The 14,271-nt window shown below is 38.1% G+C and overlaps 1 protein-coding gene across 6 annotated transcripts in view; it reads left to right on the top strand.

The window, feature by feature from the left end:
* ABCB1LA (ATP-binding cassette, sub-family B (MDR/TAP), member 1-like A) overlaps nt 1-14,271 on the top strand; it is a 41,882-nt gene that overhangs the window by 2,950 nt on the left and 24,661 nt on the right. For 4 of the 6 annotated variants that reach the window (XR_005857439.2, XM_046938334.1, XM_040695688.2 and 1 more), the window contains 11 exons: nt 1,291-1,438; nt 1,735-1,828; nt 4,760-4,951; nt 5,284-5,455; nt 6,359-6,483; nt 9,666-9,837; nt 10,044-10,157; nt 10,813-10,923; nt 12,388-12,513; nt 12,698-12,901; nt 13,296-13,466. Coding sequence is in view for 5 of the 6 variants with exons in the window: in XM_046938334.1 (XP_046794290.1) it covers nt 1,291-1,438; nt 1,735-1,828; nt 4,760-4,951; nt 5,284-5,455; nt 6,359-6,483; nt 9,666-9,837; nt 10,044-10,157; nt 10,813-10,923; nt 12,388-12,513; nt 12,698-12,901; nt 13,296-13,466 (1,629 nt within the window). In the remaining variant the exon portion in view is untranslated. Of the gene's footprint in view, nt 1-1,290; nt 1,439-1,734; nt 1,829-4,759; nt 4,952-5,283; nt 5,456-6,015; nt 6,034-6,358; nt 6,484-9,665; nt 9,838-10,043; nt 10,158-10,812; nt 10,924-12,387; nt 12,514-12,697; nt 12,902-13,295; nt 13,467-14,271 lie in introns of those variants that run through there. The other 2 variants (XM_040695687.2, XM_025148401.3) reach the window with 2 other exon arrangements.

Raw genomic sequence — 14,271 nt, 5'->3', positions numbered from 1 at the left:
GTGATACGAAACAGCACCTTGCTGTTTATGGCACAGAACTCTGCAATGGGAAGGGAAAATGGAAGGGAAAGTAAAGAAAAAGCATACACGGGAGATGGAGTGAGCTGGCTTAAGTCCTCTCAGTGTTGGAAATTTTTACTATCCAACAGATGCAGACAGAGCAGTATTTGCAGATAGGTGGGGAGGGGTTGTAACGTATACTTGAAATGTGATTGGTTGGAAGCACAGAGAGAAGGAAAATGAAAGCTCCAAATGAGGAGTAAGCGTAACATATGCCAGAAAAAATGTCTCCAAAACTAGATGTACTTCTGTAAGAACCTGGTATAGCTGCTCAATGGGATGTCCTTAATGGCATTTCAGAAAAAAGGAAATTGGAGCTTCTACGTTCAAGTCACTCTTTCTCCATTGATCCTAATTTATCATTATTATACTAATTAACAGTCTTATCTCAGCCACTCCCTCACTCAAATCCAACATTTACATCCAGCAAGAAACAGGAGGCCACAACAGATTTTACAATATAATTGCATTCATTTTTAAGCAGATGACTCAGAAGCAAACTATTTTAATTTCTATGATCTCTTTGTTTATATATAGGCCACAGTATTTTTGCATTTTATGTGGTTAGAACAATCAGAGAGGAATTCAGTCTTGAAGGCACCTCAGGAGGTTGTTTGCCCCAGTGCCCTTCCCCAAGCCAGACTAAACATCACAGTGAGAGCAGGCTGCTCCAGGCCTTGTCCAGGCAAGTCTAGAAAATCCCCAGCAGTAACAATCCCAAAATTAAGTCCTGGAGCTTAACGGTCTTTTGAAGAATTTTCATTACATACCATAACCATTTCTGATATTATAGCTTTGCTCAGAATAATATTCCCTGCCCTCCTGGGGACTTAAAAATGCATGAGCTATCTGAATTAGCTTGGAAAGGAAAGGATTGGGCAACTTCAGTACTGCACACTCAGTGATAACTGCACTAATACTTAACACGTTAATTCGATTTCATTATTAATCATAACTATTGGTAGACTTGGGTTTGATTCAGGTTTAACTCAAATCTGCATCTAGCAGAACCTGAGGTAGATTTAGGAAAAAGATTTGTTTTGTAATGGAACAGTTTCTCATGAAAACCATTATTTCATTCTTAATTATTAAGTTTCTGATTTATGCTATGATTTTACTCTTTTATATATTAAAAGTTATCCTTTTATTTTGACACATTCTTTGAGCATTGTTAACACAGCATTTGTTGTAATTAGAGAAGTTTTCAGCACAGTTTATTTCCATTTTCAGTTTCGATACTCTGACCGGCAGGATAAACTCCTGATGGTGCTGGGCACTACCATGGCAGTACTCCACGGAGCAAGCCTACCCCTTATGATGATTGTCTTTGGTGACATGACAGATACCTTTATTGCTTCAGAAAACACCACTTATCCAGGTAAAAAGTCCTAGGTGGTGATGTTTCCACTGTGGCTAGTGGTTGTAAAGTAGTTGAATTTAATCAGTGTTTTTACTGTTTATTATATTTGTTATACTATTTTCACTTCTGGCTTCAGAAAACTCTTAGTAATGTAGTGCATATCTTAAACTCCCCTAATTGTGTTCAGGCACTCGGCAGCTGACAGCTCTTAATCTTCATTCAGCATTGCGTGGATAGGATTTTAGAGAAGGAAAATATTTTCCTATCTTTTAATAAAATAACCAATAAGCTTCTCTCTATTTTTTTTTTTTTAGCAAATTTTTCTTTATTGAACAGCACATCGGTGAATTTTTCTATGGAATTTTTTTCTTATCTTATTTTGGGAGAGTTGGAAGAAGAGATGACCAGGTAATGGGAAAGTTTTCATTCACTGTGTGGATAATCTTTCCTTGTACTGAAGATCTCAAGCAGTTGTCCTCTAAAGATTATACTACTTAATCTCACTGTAAATACTTCGTGCAACTGAAGGAATTCATTTTTTTATGTCTTTAGGCCAGCATCATTGCATGAGTCAGGAGGATATTGTAGTTTCCCACTAATCCAAATCTGTGCCAGATGGCTCCTGCAAACCTACAGCTTTTAAGATTAGAGAGAGGCTTATTCTTCCTTTTCTCACACGTCAGCATTGCTTGTTCTCCCATGCCAGTTCTTATGACCTCTCTCAGTGTGTGCTCCTGCTCGCAGGTCCCTCATCCATGGAAACTGTGGATACTGCTTTTACATAACTTAATTAGCTAATGAAGTTAGAACCACTTGTATGAAAGAAAGAAAAAACAAATTTCTTATAACTCAAAGGACCTGCTCCTTTTCTTCCCCGCTCAAGATCAGGCAAAAGCTTAGGCAAGTCATTTATTGGCTGCATGTCCCTACTGCACAGTAAGAATATATACTATATTGTGCATCACACAATAAATGAATTGGCAGTTTGCTTTTGTAATGATAAGAAATGAAATTCTGAGACATCTCTTAAGTACCCTGTTTTCCTACCAGAAATAAAAACTAAATGAGATGATTCTAGATCATAGAATCAGCAAGGTTGGAAAAGACCCACAGGATCATCCAGTCCAACTATCCACCCATCACCAGTGGTTCTCACTAAACCATATCCCTCAACACAACGTCCAAACGTTCCTTGAACACCTCCAGGGTCAGTGATTCCACCACCTCTCTGGGCAGCCCATTCCAGTGCCTGACCACCCTTTCATAGAAGTAGTATTTCCTAACGTCCAGCCTGAACCTTCCCTGGTGCAGCTTGAAGCCATTCCCTCTAGTCCTATCACTAGTCACACGAGAGAAGAGGCCGACACCCAGCTCACTACAACCTCCCTTCAGGTAGTTATAGCGAGCAATAAGGTCTCCCCTGAGCCTCCTCTTCTCTAGACTGAACAACCCCAGCTCCTTCAGCCGCTCTTCATAAGGCCTGTGCTCCAGACCCCTCACCAGCTTTGTTGCCCTTCTCTGAACATGCTCCAGGGCCTTGATGTCTTTCTTGCAGTGAGGGGCCCTAAACAGGACACAGTACTCGAGGTGAGGTTATGAAGTCATGCACAATGGAGTTTCCATTAAGTTACCATTTTTTTCAGTTCTCGTTTAATCTTTGCTACCACACGCACAAGGATCTGTCCACCTTAAGGTCAATCAAACAAGGAGTGTCTCTTGAGAGGGTAAACCAAGTATCCTTTTGTACACTTTCTTTCTATTAGGAGAAAGAATGGACAATGAAGATGAGAGAATAAATTTGAAATGGATATAATAAATATATTTATATAGTTCCCAATAAATATGCAGAGCTCATAACTCAGAAATATAAATAGGGTCAAGCACTTACAATGACTGTGTATTCTTCACATTTTTTGAGTGAATAAATTTGAAATAGGGACTGAGATTTAATATGTGGTCTGATTAAACTGTCTTCTTATGAAGGTATTTCATGTTACTCTAATAGTGTTCTTCACAGTCTTATAAGGTAGCAAGAACCATTAACTTTCACAGTCAGGCTGTAGGAGTATATACTTTCCTCACCTGGGCAATTCTGAGGTTTACAGTTGGATGGAGTCATTGCTTTCTTTCTTCCCCCTATGCCTTATCTCTTTTTATTTTCATTCTTTGAGCTTTTCAGGTTTTTCTCCATTTTCCACTTCAGTTGTCCTTTCTTTTTTTCTTTTGAAAACTCTGTCCATACTACTTTTTAAATAAGTTCTTAAACTTTATTCATGCTTCCTTATGAGGGGGGGGAAAAGAAACTTGGTCTTTTTGTTCAACCTCAGAGAATGGTGTTTGTTTTGAAAAATAAGTCATGGCAGCCTGCTCCTTGTAGGCAATATATAGTGACAGATGGCAAAGTCTCCTCTGGTTGCACAAATGTCAGTATGCAGGATAAGAATTAGGAAATTTTTGACCCCAAAATTATGTGGCTACTTTCTGGAACTGGAATCTAAATATAAATGTTGTGCATATTTGTCATGCAGAAAAGGTGGCAACACTGAAGGCATAACTTTCTCTGCAGTTGTCATTGAACAAGTAGTTCACACTATAATAAATTTGTATTTTCCAATTAATTTTTACCAAAGATATAAAATAACCATAAATCATAGGGATTCTGAACCAGAATCCATTTCCTTGTGTTTTGGAATTAATTACATGTCCAGACAAACTTTTTTCTCCCACATTTGCTGTTTTTTTGTGGCTTCTCTATTATGCTGCAAGAATTAAGAGCAATGTTCAGCACTCATGTATTTTTCAGCCACTCATTGATACACAAATATTTTCCAGTTTAAATGTATTTCGTTTAATTGCAGTAATGATTAAAACGTCTTTGGCAGTTGTTTGTAACACAGAAGCATAGAAGTTATTTCCTCTTTTATATGTAAATATATATATATATAGGGTGTTTTTTTTTTTTTTTTTTGAAGATTTGGTGCTTTATTTTGTTTTACTTGCACCAACAGTTTACGTTTTACATCACTTAAGCATTTTTTGTTGGTTTCTTTATATAAATCTGTCTTCCTAGACTTTGAGCCACTAATGTTTAAATTAAAATCTTGGTGTTGATTTGTGAAATTTGTATAATAGGTAGGAGAATACAAAGGCTGAAATTTGATTCTGAAAGAACTTTAAAAATATTCATTATACTGAAGAAAGAAAAATGGCAGATATTTGTAATGGTCTTCAATTTTGTTTTGAATGCACGCATAAAAAACTGAATTATAAGCTATCTCTAGGAGCCCTGTTTGAAGCAGAATTAATTCAGTTGTAAATCTCCTTTTTGTTTTCTTTCAGATATGCCTATTATTATTCTGGAATAGGAGCTGGTGTTCTTTTTGCTGCTTACATTCAGGTTTCATTTTGGACACTAGCTGCTGGCAGGCAAATAAAAAGAATCAGACAAGAATTTTTTCATGCTGTAATGAGACAGGAGATTGGATGGTTTGATGTAAATGATGTGTGTGAACTGAACACAAGGATTGTTGAGTAAGTATTAAATATTAGTTAAGTGCTGAGTATTTAACTACTGCAAATCAGTTGTGATATCTCCTTCAAAACAATGTGATTTTATCTTATGAAACATCTCTGTAAGCCATACCGTCATGTATGTAGATCCTGAGCTCATTTAGGTGGATCCTGAGAAACAGAGATGTTGGAGAATGCTGCTTCATGCTCTCTGTGCCTGCAGACTTGGAGCTATGTTGAACTGCAGGTGTTAGAAACATGAAGAAATACTATCAGAGTGTGCTGTATCCCGAGAATTCATTTATATGGTGTCCACACTTCCTTATTTGTTTGAATATCATTTGTTTTTTCAGTGACATCTCCAAGATTAATGAAGGAATAGGGGAAAAAATAGCGATGTTCTTTCAGGCAGTGGCTACTTTTTTCACTGGATTCATAGTTGGTTTTACAAAAGGCTGGAAATTAACACTCGTGATCCTGGCACTCAGCCCTGTTCTGGGATTCTCCTCAGCTCTCTGGGCAAAGGTAGGCAAAAAGTGGGATTTTTCCTAAAAACGTCAAGGCTGTAATTCCTATAGCCCTGCTTGGAATTTGTAAGAAAAAATGTAATCTGGCTCCTAGTGAACTGTGACCTTGTCTACATGCAGAAAGCTGTAGATATGGGCTCATGGAATGGCGTAGAGGAGGAAGCACAGTTCATCTGCCATGGACACTGATTTGTTGCTGTAAAATTTACATAAACATAATGTATTCTCATATGAAAGGGTAAATAATCTGTACCTTCACCTTCTTCACTGGATTTCCGTGACATCTACGCCAAAATAACAAAGTAATGACCGTTAATATAAATAAATATACAAATGAGATAAGATTGCACAACTGAGGTCATTTCAGGTAAATTCTGGTACTGCAGTAAATTAGGTTTCTGTGATAACGGCTGTCTGTGGGCTCTGAGGCTAAGGTGAGCAGGACATTGGTTTTGGGGTCAGCGCCTGGGCACAGGCAGACACAGCCCAGCAGCTAGTATACCGTGAACACTGCTCCAGTCACCTGTTGGCTATCTGCTCGGCTTCCAATAGCTTCGTGAAAATAGTGCACAAGAAGTAATTGCAAACCACTCTGAGAGAGAAATGGACTTCATTAGAACTGTTTCTCCTTTTGTCTAGAACTTTCAAAGAGACATCAGGGTGTTAAATAGACCCTGGCTATTGAATTGCTGTGACACTGGGCAGCCTTGCCCTTACAGCTTCCATGAAAATTGTCACTCTGTTTAAAATGTGCAATCTTTTATGAGTCTTTATAAATATAATAATGTAGAAAGGAAATTCAATACAAATAAGATTAAGTATTCATGGCCCTCAGAACAAAGTTTGAGCACATTCTGTTTTTCTTTGAACAGGAAAGTTAATTTTTTTTTCTTCTACACAGATAATTTCCACATTCACTAACAAAGAGCTAACTGCGTATGCAAAAGCAGGAGCTGTGGCTGAGGAAGTTCTGGCAGCAGTTCGAACTGTGGTAGCATTTGGAGGACAGAGAAAAGAAACTGAAAGGTGAGAAAAAGTTCCCTTTATTTGACTGCCTTATATTGGTATCTACAGAGGTTTTGTCTTTGCTGCTGAAATTTTAATTTTCTCTTCTTTTTCATCATTTTTAAAAAACCTCGTAAGGTAATGCAGAGATGAACTCCCTTTCCCTAAAAATATATGCTATTTCAGGCTTCATATACTTATAATGAGAGTTGTAAGCAAAAAACAACAGACGTGAAAAAAGCAAGTATAATGCAAAGGTCACAGGCCAAGGGCACAAATCAAAGCATGTAAGTGTATTTATTTATATTGTACCATGGAACATCATGCTTGCCTTCTTTTTGATCTTTTATCTAAAGATAACCATCGTGACCACCAAAGTTGGCAGAAGTTTTTCGGATGCAAAGTTCAGTAACATTTGTGTAATCCACTGAAAACATACACCATCCCTTCCCTGGCTTGCTTCTCCCCTGTGTTCCAGCTATCACTGCTCCCTGGTCAGGCAGCAAAAGGAAGCCCTTTGGGTGTCTATGCCTTGTTTTCCAGTTCACCTCAGCACTGTTACCCAATGCTGTTCATCACCCTTACACCTCTCATCAGCTCTTTTTCCTACTTGTCTTTAAAGTACTTTCTGCCATGCATCCTTCATTTCCATCCCTCATTTCCATCAGTGTAAAACTATACTAGAGTTTATGATGGTGAAATGCTAAATTACTTCAAAGCATTCTGAGACCATGACAGTGAGTCAGATCTTTATAAGCTGGAAATTAGCTCTGTCAAATCAGGTCATCTTGTTCTCGAGATTCTATTTCTCAAATTCATCTCATCCCTGGGCTGATGGCTGCTAATGAGAAAAATAAGAAGAAGAATGAAAAAAATAACACCTTGATGGTGCTGTACGTCTTCACTTAATGCTTCTGTACAACTTGTTAAGAGAGCTGAAAGTAGGCCTTTTCATGTCCTGCAAATCTTATATATGACATACCAACTGTGGGGAAAAAAGGAACCTTTCTATTAACTGTGGCATTCAAGAAGAAAACAAAAAAAATACTGAGAGGCACTGAATGTGATGTATGTATTTCCAGAAGTGAGAAGGACCTCCTGAGTTACTGAGACCAGGGTCTGTTACTTTAGTAAACAAACGCACCATCTATTCCCCCTGCTAGTAAGCACGAGGTCCCCCCAGAATCAAGTAGTCTTCTTAGCTGTGTTGCTGCAGGGAGGCTATTCTACTGCTTAAACAAAGATTGGGCATCTCTTTCCATCAGAGTGTCCACAGAGTCCCTGTCTACTAGTTTGTTCCTGTACCAGCACCAAACTTTTGCTTTTGTAGTTGCTTCCCATAGTTTTATTTTCCTATATTATTTGTAGAAATAAATCGCAAAGACTCTTAGGTATCATTATGGTAGCCCATCTGAATTAACTTCTTTTAATTTGCTCACACTATATAGGCTTTCCATTTCACTGATCATCTCTATTCTTTAAACGTGTCACCTTTTCCTCTAACATCATGTGTCTAGTTCTGTAAGATATTCTGATATTCCTTTGTCCTCTCACTCATCCTCTGTATTGATCTCGTCCTCTCATTTTTCTACCATCAGGAAATTTCATTTATCATAAACATTACTTATGTGCCCAAGTCACTAAGAAGTGTGGAAAGAACAAATCCCAAGGCTGACAGAAGAGTTGATGTTGCTAACTCCCTTGGTTATTATATCTCCTCACTGAACACTGCTGTTTTCCTTCAAATGATTCCTTACCTTTCTTTCACAGTTTTAGGACTACTGTTAAATGAATAATTTGTCCAATGTCTCCAGAATAAATTGGCATTAGATGGCATTAATGAAGCCCCAATGGATTCATTTTACTGTGTCTTCCCTCTCTGGGAAAGACAGTCTTAAAGAAAAGCAATTGGGTTAACTCTTCACTTTCAAAGCCTATGACAAATTTCATTTTATGTAATTTTACTTTATTTTTCATTTATTTATGATTTTATTCTTTCTCTGGCAGTTATTTTTTCTAGCTTAATATATACTTTTTTTCCATACACAAGCCTGTAATTTCTCAGGTCACTATTTGTCTAACAGTACTTCAGTACTGTGGCTTTATCCACAATTTGAACATAATCATTAGAAGTCTTCACAACTGGGCCACTGTTAGGTTTGCCAGTATTTTCATTACTCCGGACTCAAGACTCCCTCTTCATCATTTCCTTCTTAGTGTTTTCATCTTCAGGTTAGGTGTGATAATGGAAACACACTGATTCACGTTGTCATCGTGCTTTTGGCACCATTCACATTTTGTAGGTTTGTTTGTGTGTTTGTTTCTACTGAAAGCTGAGACTGAACTGCAATTTTGAGTCTACTGCTTGTGCAATTATAATCTCTATACTTTTAAATTTCCAGGACTCATGAGATGAAAAACCTTTATTGCAGACATTTTTGTGTGCGTGTTCAGTTGTAATTATTTTCACTGATTCAACCTGGAATTCTTCATTTTCATCTACAACCAGCTTTACTTTAACAGCTTACTAATTAGAACAAAATGGAAAAAAAATGAATAAGCTTGAACTAAATAGAAAATTAGAACATCTTTTATTTTTACAGTAATTATGTCTAAAATGGACTTGCCAGCTATCACCTCCGAGAGCACATGGGTCATGCAGCTACTGCTATCATTTGATTCTTTAATCTGTACTTACGTTAGTCTTTCACAGTTACACATGTGACTGAATTATTCCCTCTGTCCATTTAAAAATCCAAGCATCATCCCAATAATCTCCTTTACATACATTCTCCAAAGAGATACTGTCATAAAATTATCCCATTTTCTCCCTCTCACCAGCTCTCTTTTCTTTATGATATAATTCAGCACTTACACAACAGTCTTCCTTGTAACATCAACAGTGTTCTCTGGCATTTGGAAAACTGCAAATTCACAAGTTTACAGCTGTTTAGCATCTTACCATTTCTACTCATCCAGGACTTGGTCCAGCTTTAACTGATCAGCTCAATCTGCGATAGCATGAAGGGCAGTCAGTACATTTTCTTCTACTCTCAACATGATCTTTTCAGGATTTGATTTCTGTTTACTAAAATACTTCATTTAGCTTTGATGTATGCTTTGGGGATTTTATGAGTATACACAATGAAAGAAAGAAGAGTAATTCCCTGCATGTTCTGCTTTTTTCCTGCTTTATCTTTCAGATATCAAAAAAATTTAGAAGATGCCAAACGTATGGGTATCCAGAAAGCTATTTCAGCCAATATCTCCATGGGTGTTTCTTTCTTTTTGATATATGGATCCTATGCACTGGCCTTCTGGTATGGAACCATTTTGGTACTCTCTGAGGACTATACAATTGGAAAAGTCTTTACAGTAAGTATTTACATCTGTGTTATTTCAGCAGCTCCATCCCAGTCAGGTACCAGGTGCTTTGAGGAGCACTAACATCCTGCAGAAACCAGCTGGGAGAGAGCTTCTCAGATAAATTAAGCTGTCTAAATAGAGCTATGAATACCAGATGCATGATGTATTAAGTCTATTTTTTTCCTTTTGTATTCCTTTATTTTTTTTATTTTAAGGTCTTTTTTTCTATATTAGTTGGAGCTTTTAGTGTTGGACAGGCTGCACCAAGTATGGAAGCATTTGCCAATGCAAGAGGAGCCGCCTATGCAATATTTAATATTATAGACAACGTAAGTATCTTTGCCATGGATGTCATTTCCATTTGAAAATGATTGAACATCAGACTTCACTTTTGAATAAAAAATTAGCAAGCCCAAAGAACTGTGCATACAATGTCATAGCATTTAAAAATTCCACGTGACAGAGTTGTGTATGTTGGACAAGTGTCTAAATACTGGGATGTGAGCTTGTAAATGAGCAAGATGATAACTTCTACCCGTTATTGTTTTTCTTGGTAGTTCAGGAACTCAAATGAAAGAAGAAATAGTAATTATATTCATGCTAACTCAAGTAACTACCTGAGGTAACAGTGATGAGCACCGTGAATGAAAATAATTAATTTGAATGGCACCAGTTGCTTAGTACTTTTGGCCATACTGGAGTGGCTGGCAAGGACTACAGACATTTTGGTACTATCAAACCACGCTGACAGCCATGCTGGCAGATTCACCAGTGACCTGGACTGGTAACTTCATGAGTCCATTAAATAGTTATTTTCAGTCTGCTGCTTTGCAGTGAGGCTTTCTGTGCATGCCTTTATGTATGGTAACATCAGAGATTTCACAGCCTTGCATCGTGCAAAAATGTTGTTAGGACTCTAATGTGCGTTTCCCTTTTTTTTTCTTTTTTCTTTTTTCTTTTTTTCTTGCTGTGTTATCTGCACAGGAGCCTCAAATTGACAGTTCGTCCAATGCTGGCTATAAACTGGACCATGTTAAGGGGAATTTGGAATTCCAAAATGTTTACTTCAGTTATCCTGCTAGGCCAGATATTAAGGTATTATGCATGGAACTTATACAGATTTTCTTTAAGATAATTGTCTCTAGTATGAAAGAATTTACATCCACTTTTTATCTTGCATACTTATATATAAGTGAATACCATGAAGAGATCTTATGCTTCTCTCTTCAGTGGAGGACAGGATTTGGCCCAAAGCTGAAATTGGTGAGGTATTTCCATTTGTATCTTCAGGTTTTGGACCAGGCTCTTAGCTTTTATCTTATTCCCAGAGCAAGCTTCCCTCTGAATGTCTCCCTCTGAATGAGTTTTTTTCCATGCAAAAACTTTTAAAACAAAGATTGAGATCTCAGATATCTTGGGGGTTTAAACGAGGTTGTCTCCATTCATACTTGCTCATTTTCACATCACTGGAATCTTAAAATTCAAAATATTCTTGACAAAAATTGGAACTTTTCCGCAGTTCTAGTATTACTGAAATAGAAGAGTGCTTACTTTGCCTTATTCATCTGAAACAAGAAGAATCTTGGCAAGTGTTAAATGGAATATCAATGTTCCCTTTTAAGTTTAGAACTTCCTCACACTGGCTTCCTTCTGGGTTACTCGTAAAGAAATAATGTGAAGTTTTATGCAGATATACAAAAACAAATCCTTGTTTTTCACTGACAATTGAAAAAGAAATATCCAAGAAAATGTCTCCTTTTGTCTCATTGCACAGAAGATTAAAAATCTTTCTATACCTATCAAGGTTTTAGAGAAAGCTACAGAGAAAAGCTCCTATAGGCCAACAGCAATGTAAGTTCTTTCTTTGTGATTGTTGGCATCTTCACCACCTCCCTGAGGCTGAGCAGTGGAGGGAGGAGAAAGTACATCTGCATGGAAAGCAGACCTTCCCTTTTATAACCCATGTGAAATGTTGCATTTTGAAGTTAGCAGCAGAAGGAACAATATCTTCACAGTGCAGCAAAACTACAAAGTCCCTCCTTCCACAGCTTCACATGCAGTTTTTCCCTTTCCTGGCTAGAGCTCTCCTACAAAATTTTCCAGAATTTTTTGATAATCAGCATTCTAACTCCGTGGCATTATCTACTTCACAGATCTTCTACAAAACAATTCAACATCTCCAATGCTAATTATAATATCTTGATAATAGGAAAGTTAAGAATTCTACTGGTGGAGGTTGCTGTCATTTGTAAATGTTGAGTGAGCCTGTTCAAACTTAGGCAATCACCACATTACAGCAAATGTTATGACCGCAGACATATAAGAGCTTTATCAGTATTGCAGTTGCTGATAGAACAAAAACACTGTGCCACAATCAGAGAAAACTTACAAAAAATATGTTATAAATGAACCAGTGGAATAGAGCCTGATTCAAAATAAAGAATACAGGGGTGTCCCTGCTCAATTCTGTGAATGTGAAGGATGTTTCACTGGAGTCTTTAAAGTTTCTGCAAGTTTACACTGACATTTGGCTTTTGTCAACCTTTCTTCCATGCACAGATACTGAAAGGCTTGAATCTCAAGGTTAATTGCGGCCAGACAGTAGCCCTGGTTGGTGGCAGCGGCTGTGGGAAAAGTACAACTGTTCAGCTCATCCAGAGATTTTACGACCCCAAGGAAGGCACGGTAAGACTCCTCAAGTGAGCACACTGCTCTGTGTGTCCAGGTGTTGGAAGTCAGCTTCTGGTCTCATTGCCCTTGTTCAAATGACACAGACAAGTCTCCCCTAAAGAAGACAGGCATTGGACTGGGGAGAGAGTTCTTGACAGAAACACCTAGTAGATGGTGCTTGTCTGCTTCCCCGCTTTAGATTACCATTGACGGGCAGGATCTGAAGAGCCTGAATGTAAGATATCTGCGAGAGATTATTGGTGTGGTGAACCAGGAGCCCGTGCTGTTTGCTACAACTATTGCAGAAAATATTCGTTATGGCCGTGAGGATGTCACCATGGAAGAAATTGAAAGAGCTACCAAGGAAGCTAATGCTTATGATTTCATCATGAAGCTCCCCAAGGTAAGCAAGCCAGCTGTCCTGCCAAAATAACTGCTCTTCAACCTACTCTCTTAGCAAAGAGCTTCTCAGAAGGGCATCTCCTGTGCACAGGAACCTATTGCCGGAGCTGTGAATATGCAGAGCTGTGCAGAGCTTCCTCACAACTGTTGAGAATAATGTTAATTTCAAATTATTAAATGATGGCTGGATGAGCATTTAGGGAACTATGAGAGTTCTAGGGACACAAGCAGGAAGATATATTTAAGCGGATGCTTAACATGCAGTATTTTAGAGGAAGGAGAAGATGCTACGGAGGCTACTAACAGTGCTGTGCCTTTTCTGTACACTGCCTTTCTTTGGTGAAAGGACCGTGCCACTGAGTGTTGTGGTGGAAATGTGCCTGGTTGTCTTGCAGAAGTTTGAAACTGTGGTTGGAGAAAGAGGGGCACAGATGAGTGGAGGGCAGAAGCAGCGAATAGCAATTGCCCGTGCTCTGGTTCGCAATCCTAAAATTCTTCTGCTTGATGAGGCAACGTCAGCTTTGGATACTGAGAGTGAATCCGTTGTGCAGGCAGCACTGGACAAGGTCAGTGTTGCTCATTTATTTAAAGAGCTGCAAGATTGTGATTCCTAAGAAGCTTAAAATAAACTGGAAATTGCAAATATTCTCTGCTCGTTCAAAGGATTGGAAGCACTTTGGAAGTGCCCATGGAATTAAGTTAATGACATTAAGAGTCAGACTGAACTTCAGCAGGCTTTCCCAAGCAAGCTTCAGTTTTTGAAAGTGCTCAATGCAGACTACTGTTCCCAAGCAGGAATGTATTTGGGTTATGTTCTTGTTAATAGCAAAGTAATTCAAAACCTGCTTGGTTGGGTTTTCAGGAGTGGCAGCTATATGTTGACAGCTGTCTAGACATACCTTTTAAAATACCTAAAAAACTGAAAAAAATAGCCAATCCTGTATTTCTTGCCTGCTCTAAACAATTATGTGGACTGTTTACAAAGTAGTTCTACCTATTCCTCAGGCTGAATCAGTCACATATCAATCATTTTCTTTTTTAATTCCGTTTCTCTCTCTCATTATACATCTCTACTTATCATCCTTTGGGCAAGCACAAATTATCAACATTGCATACAAATTTCCAGTGCTGACCCCAGTTTATCTGTGGACAGTATCTTTAGAAAGCATTTCATCTTCATATGCTCTTTTGCCTCTGTAAAAGTACCTTGCTTTACCCGCTCTACATGGTCATGTCTGGGAGAATCAGACAACAGAATCGAAGTTCTCATCTATAAAAATCTTTTAGTCTGAAAATTTCTACTTGAACACCAAAATACCACTAGCTGCAGTGACAGAGGCTCTGTCTACTGGTCCTAGTTTCTGATAATTC

This window comes from Gallus gallus, chromosome 2 (assembly GCF_016699485.2).
Source record: "Gallus gallus isolate bGalGal1 chromosome 2, bGalGal1.mat.broiler.GRCg7b, whole genome shotgun sequence".
Taxonomy (NCBI): Eukaryota; Metazoa; Chordata; class Aves; order Galliformes; family Phasianidae; genus Gallus; species Gallus gallus.
This window is presented reverse-complemented; position numbering and strand designations above follow the sequence as displayed.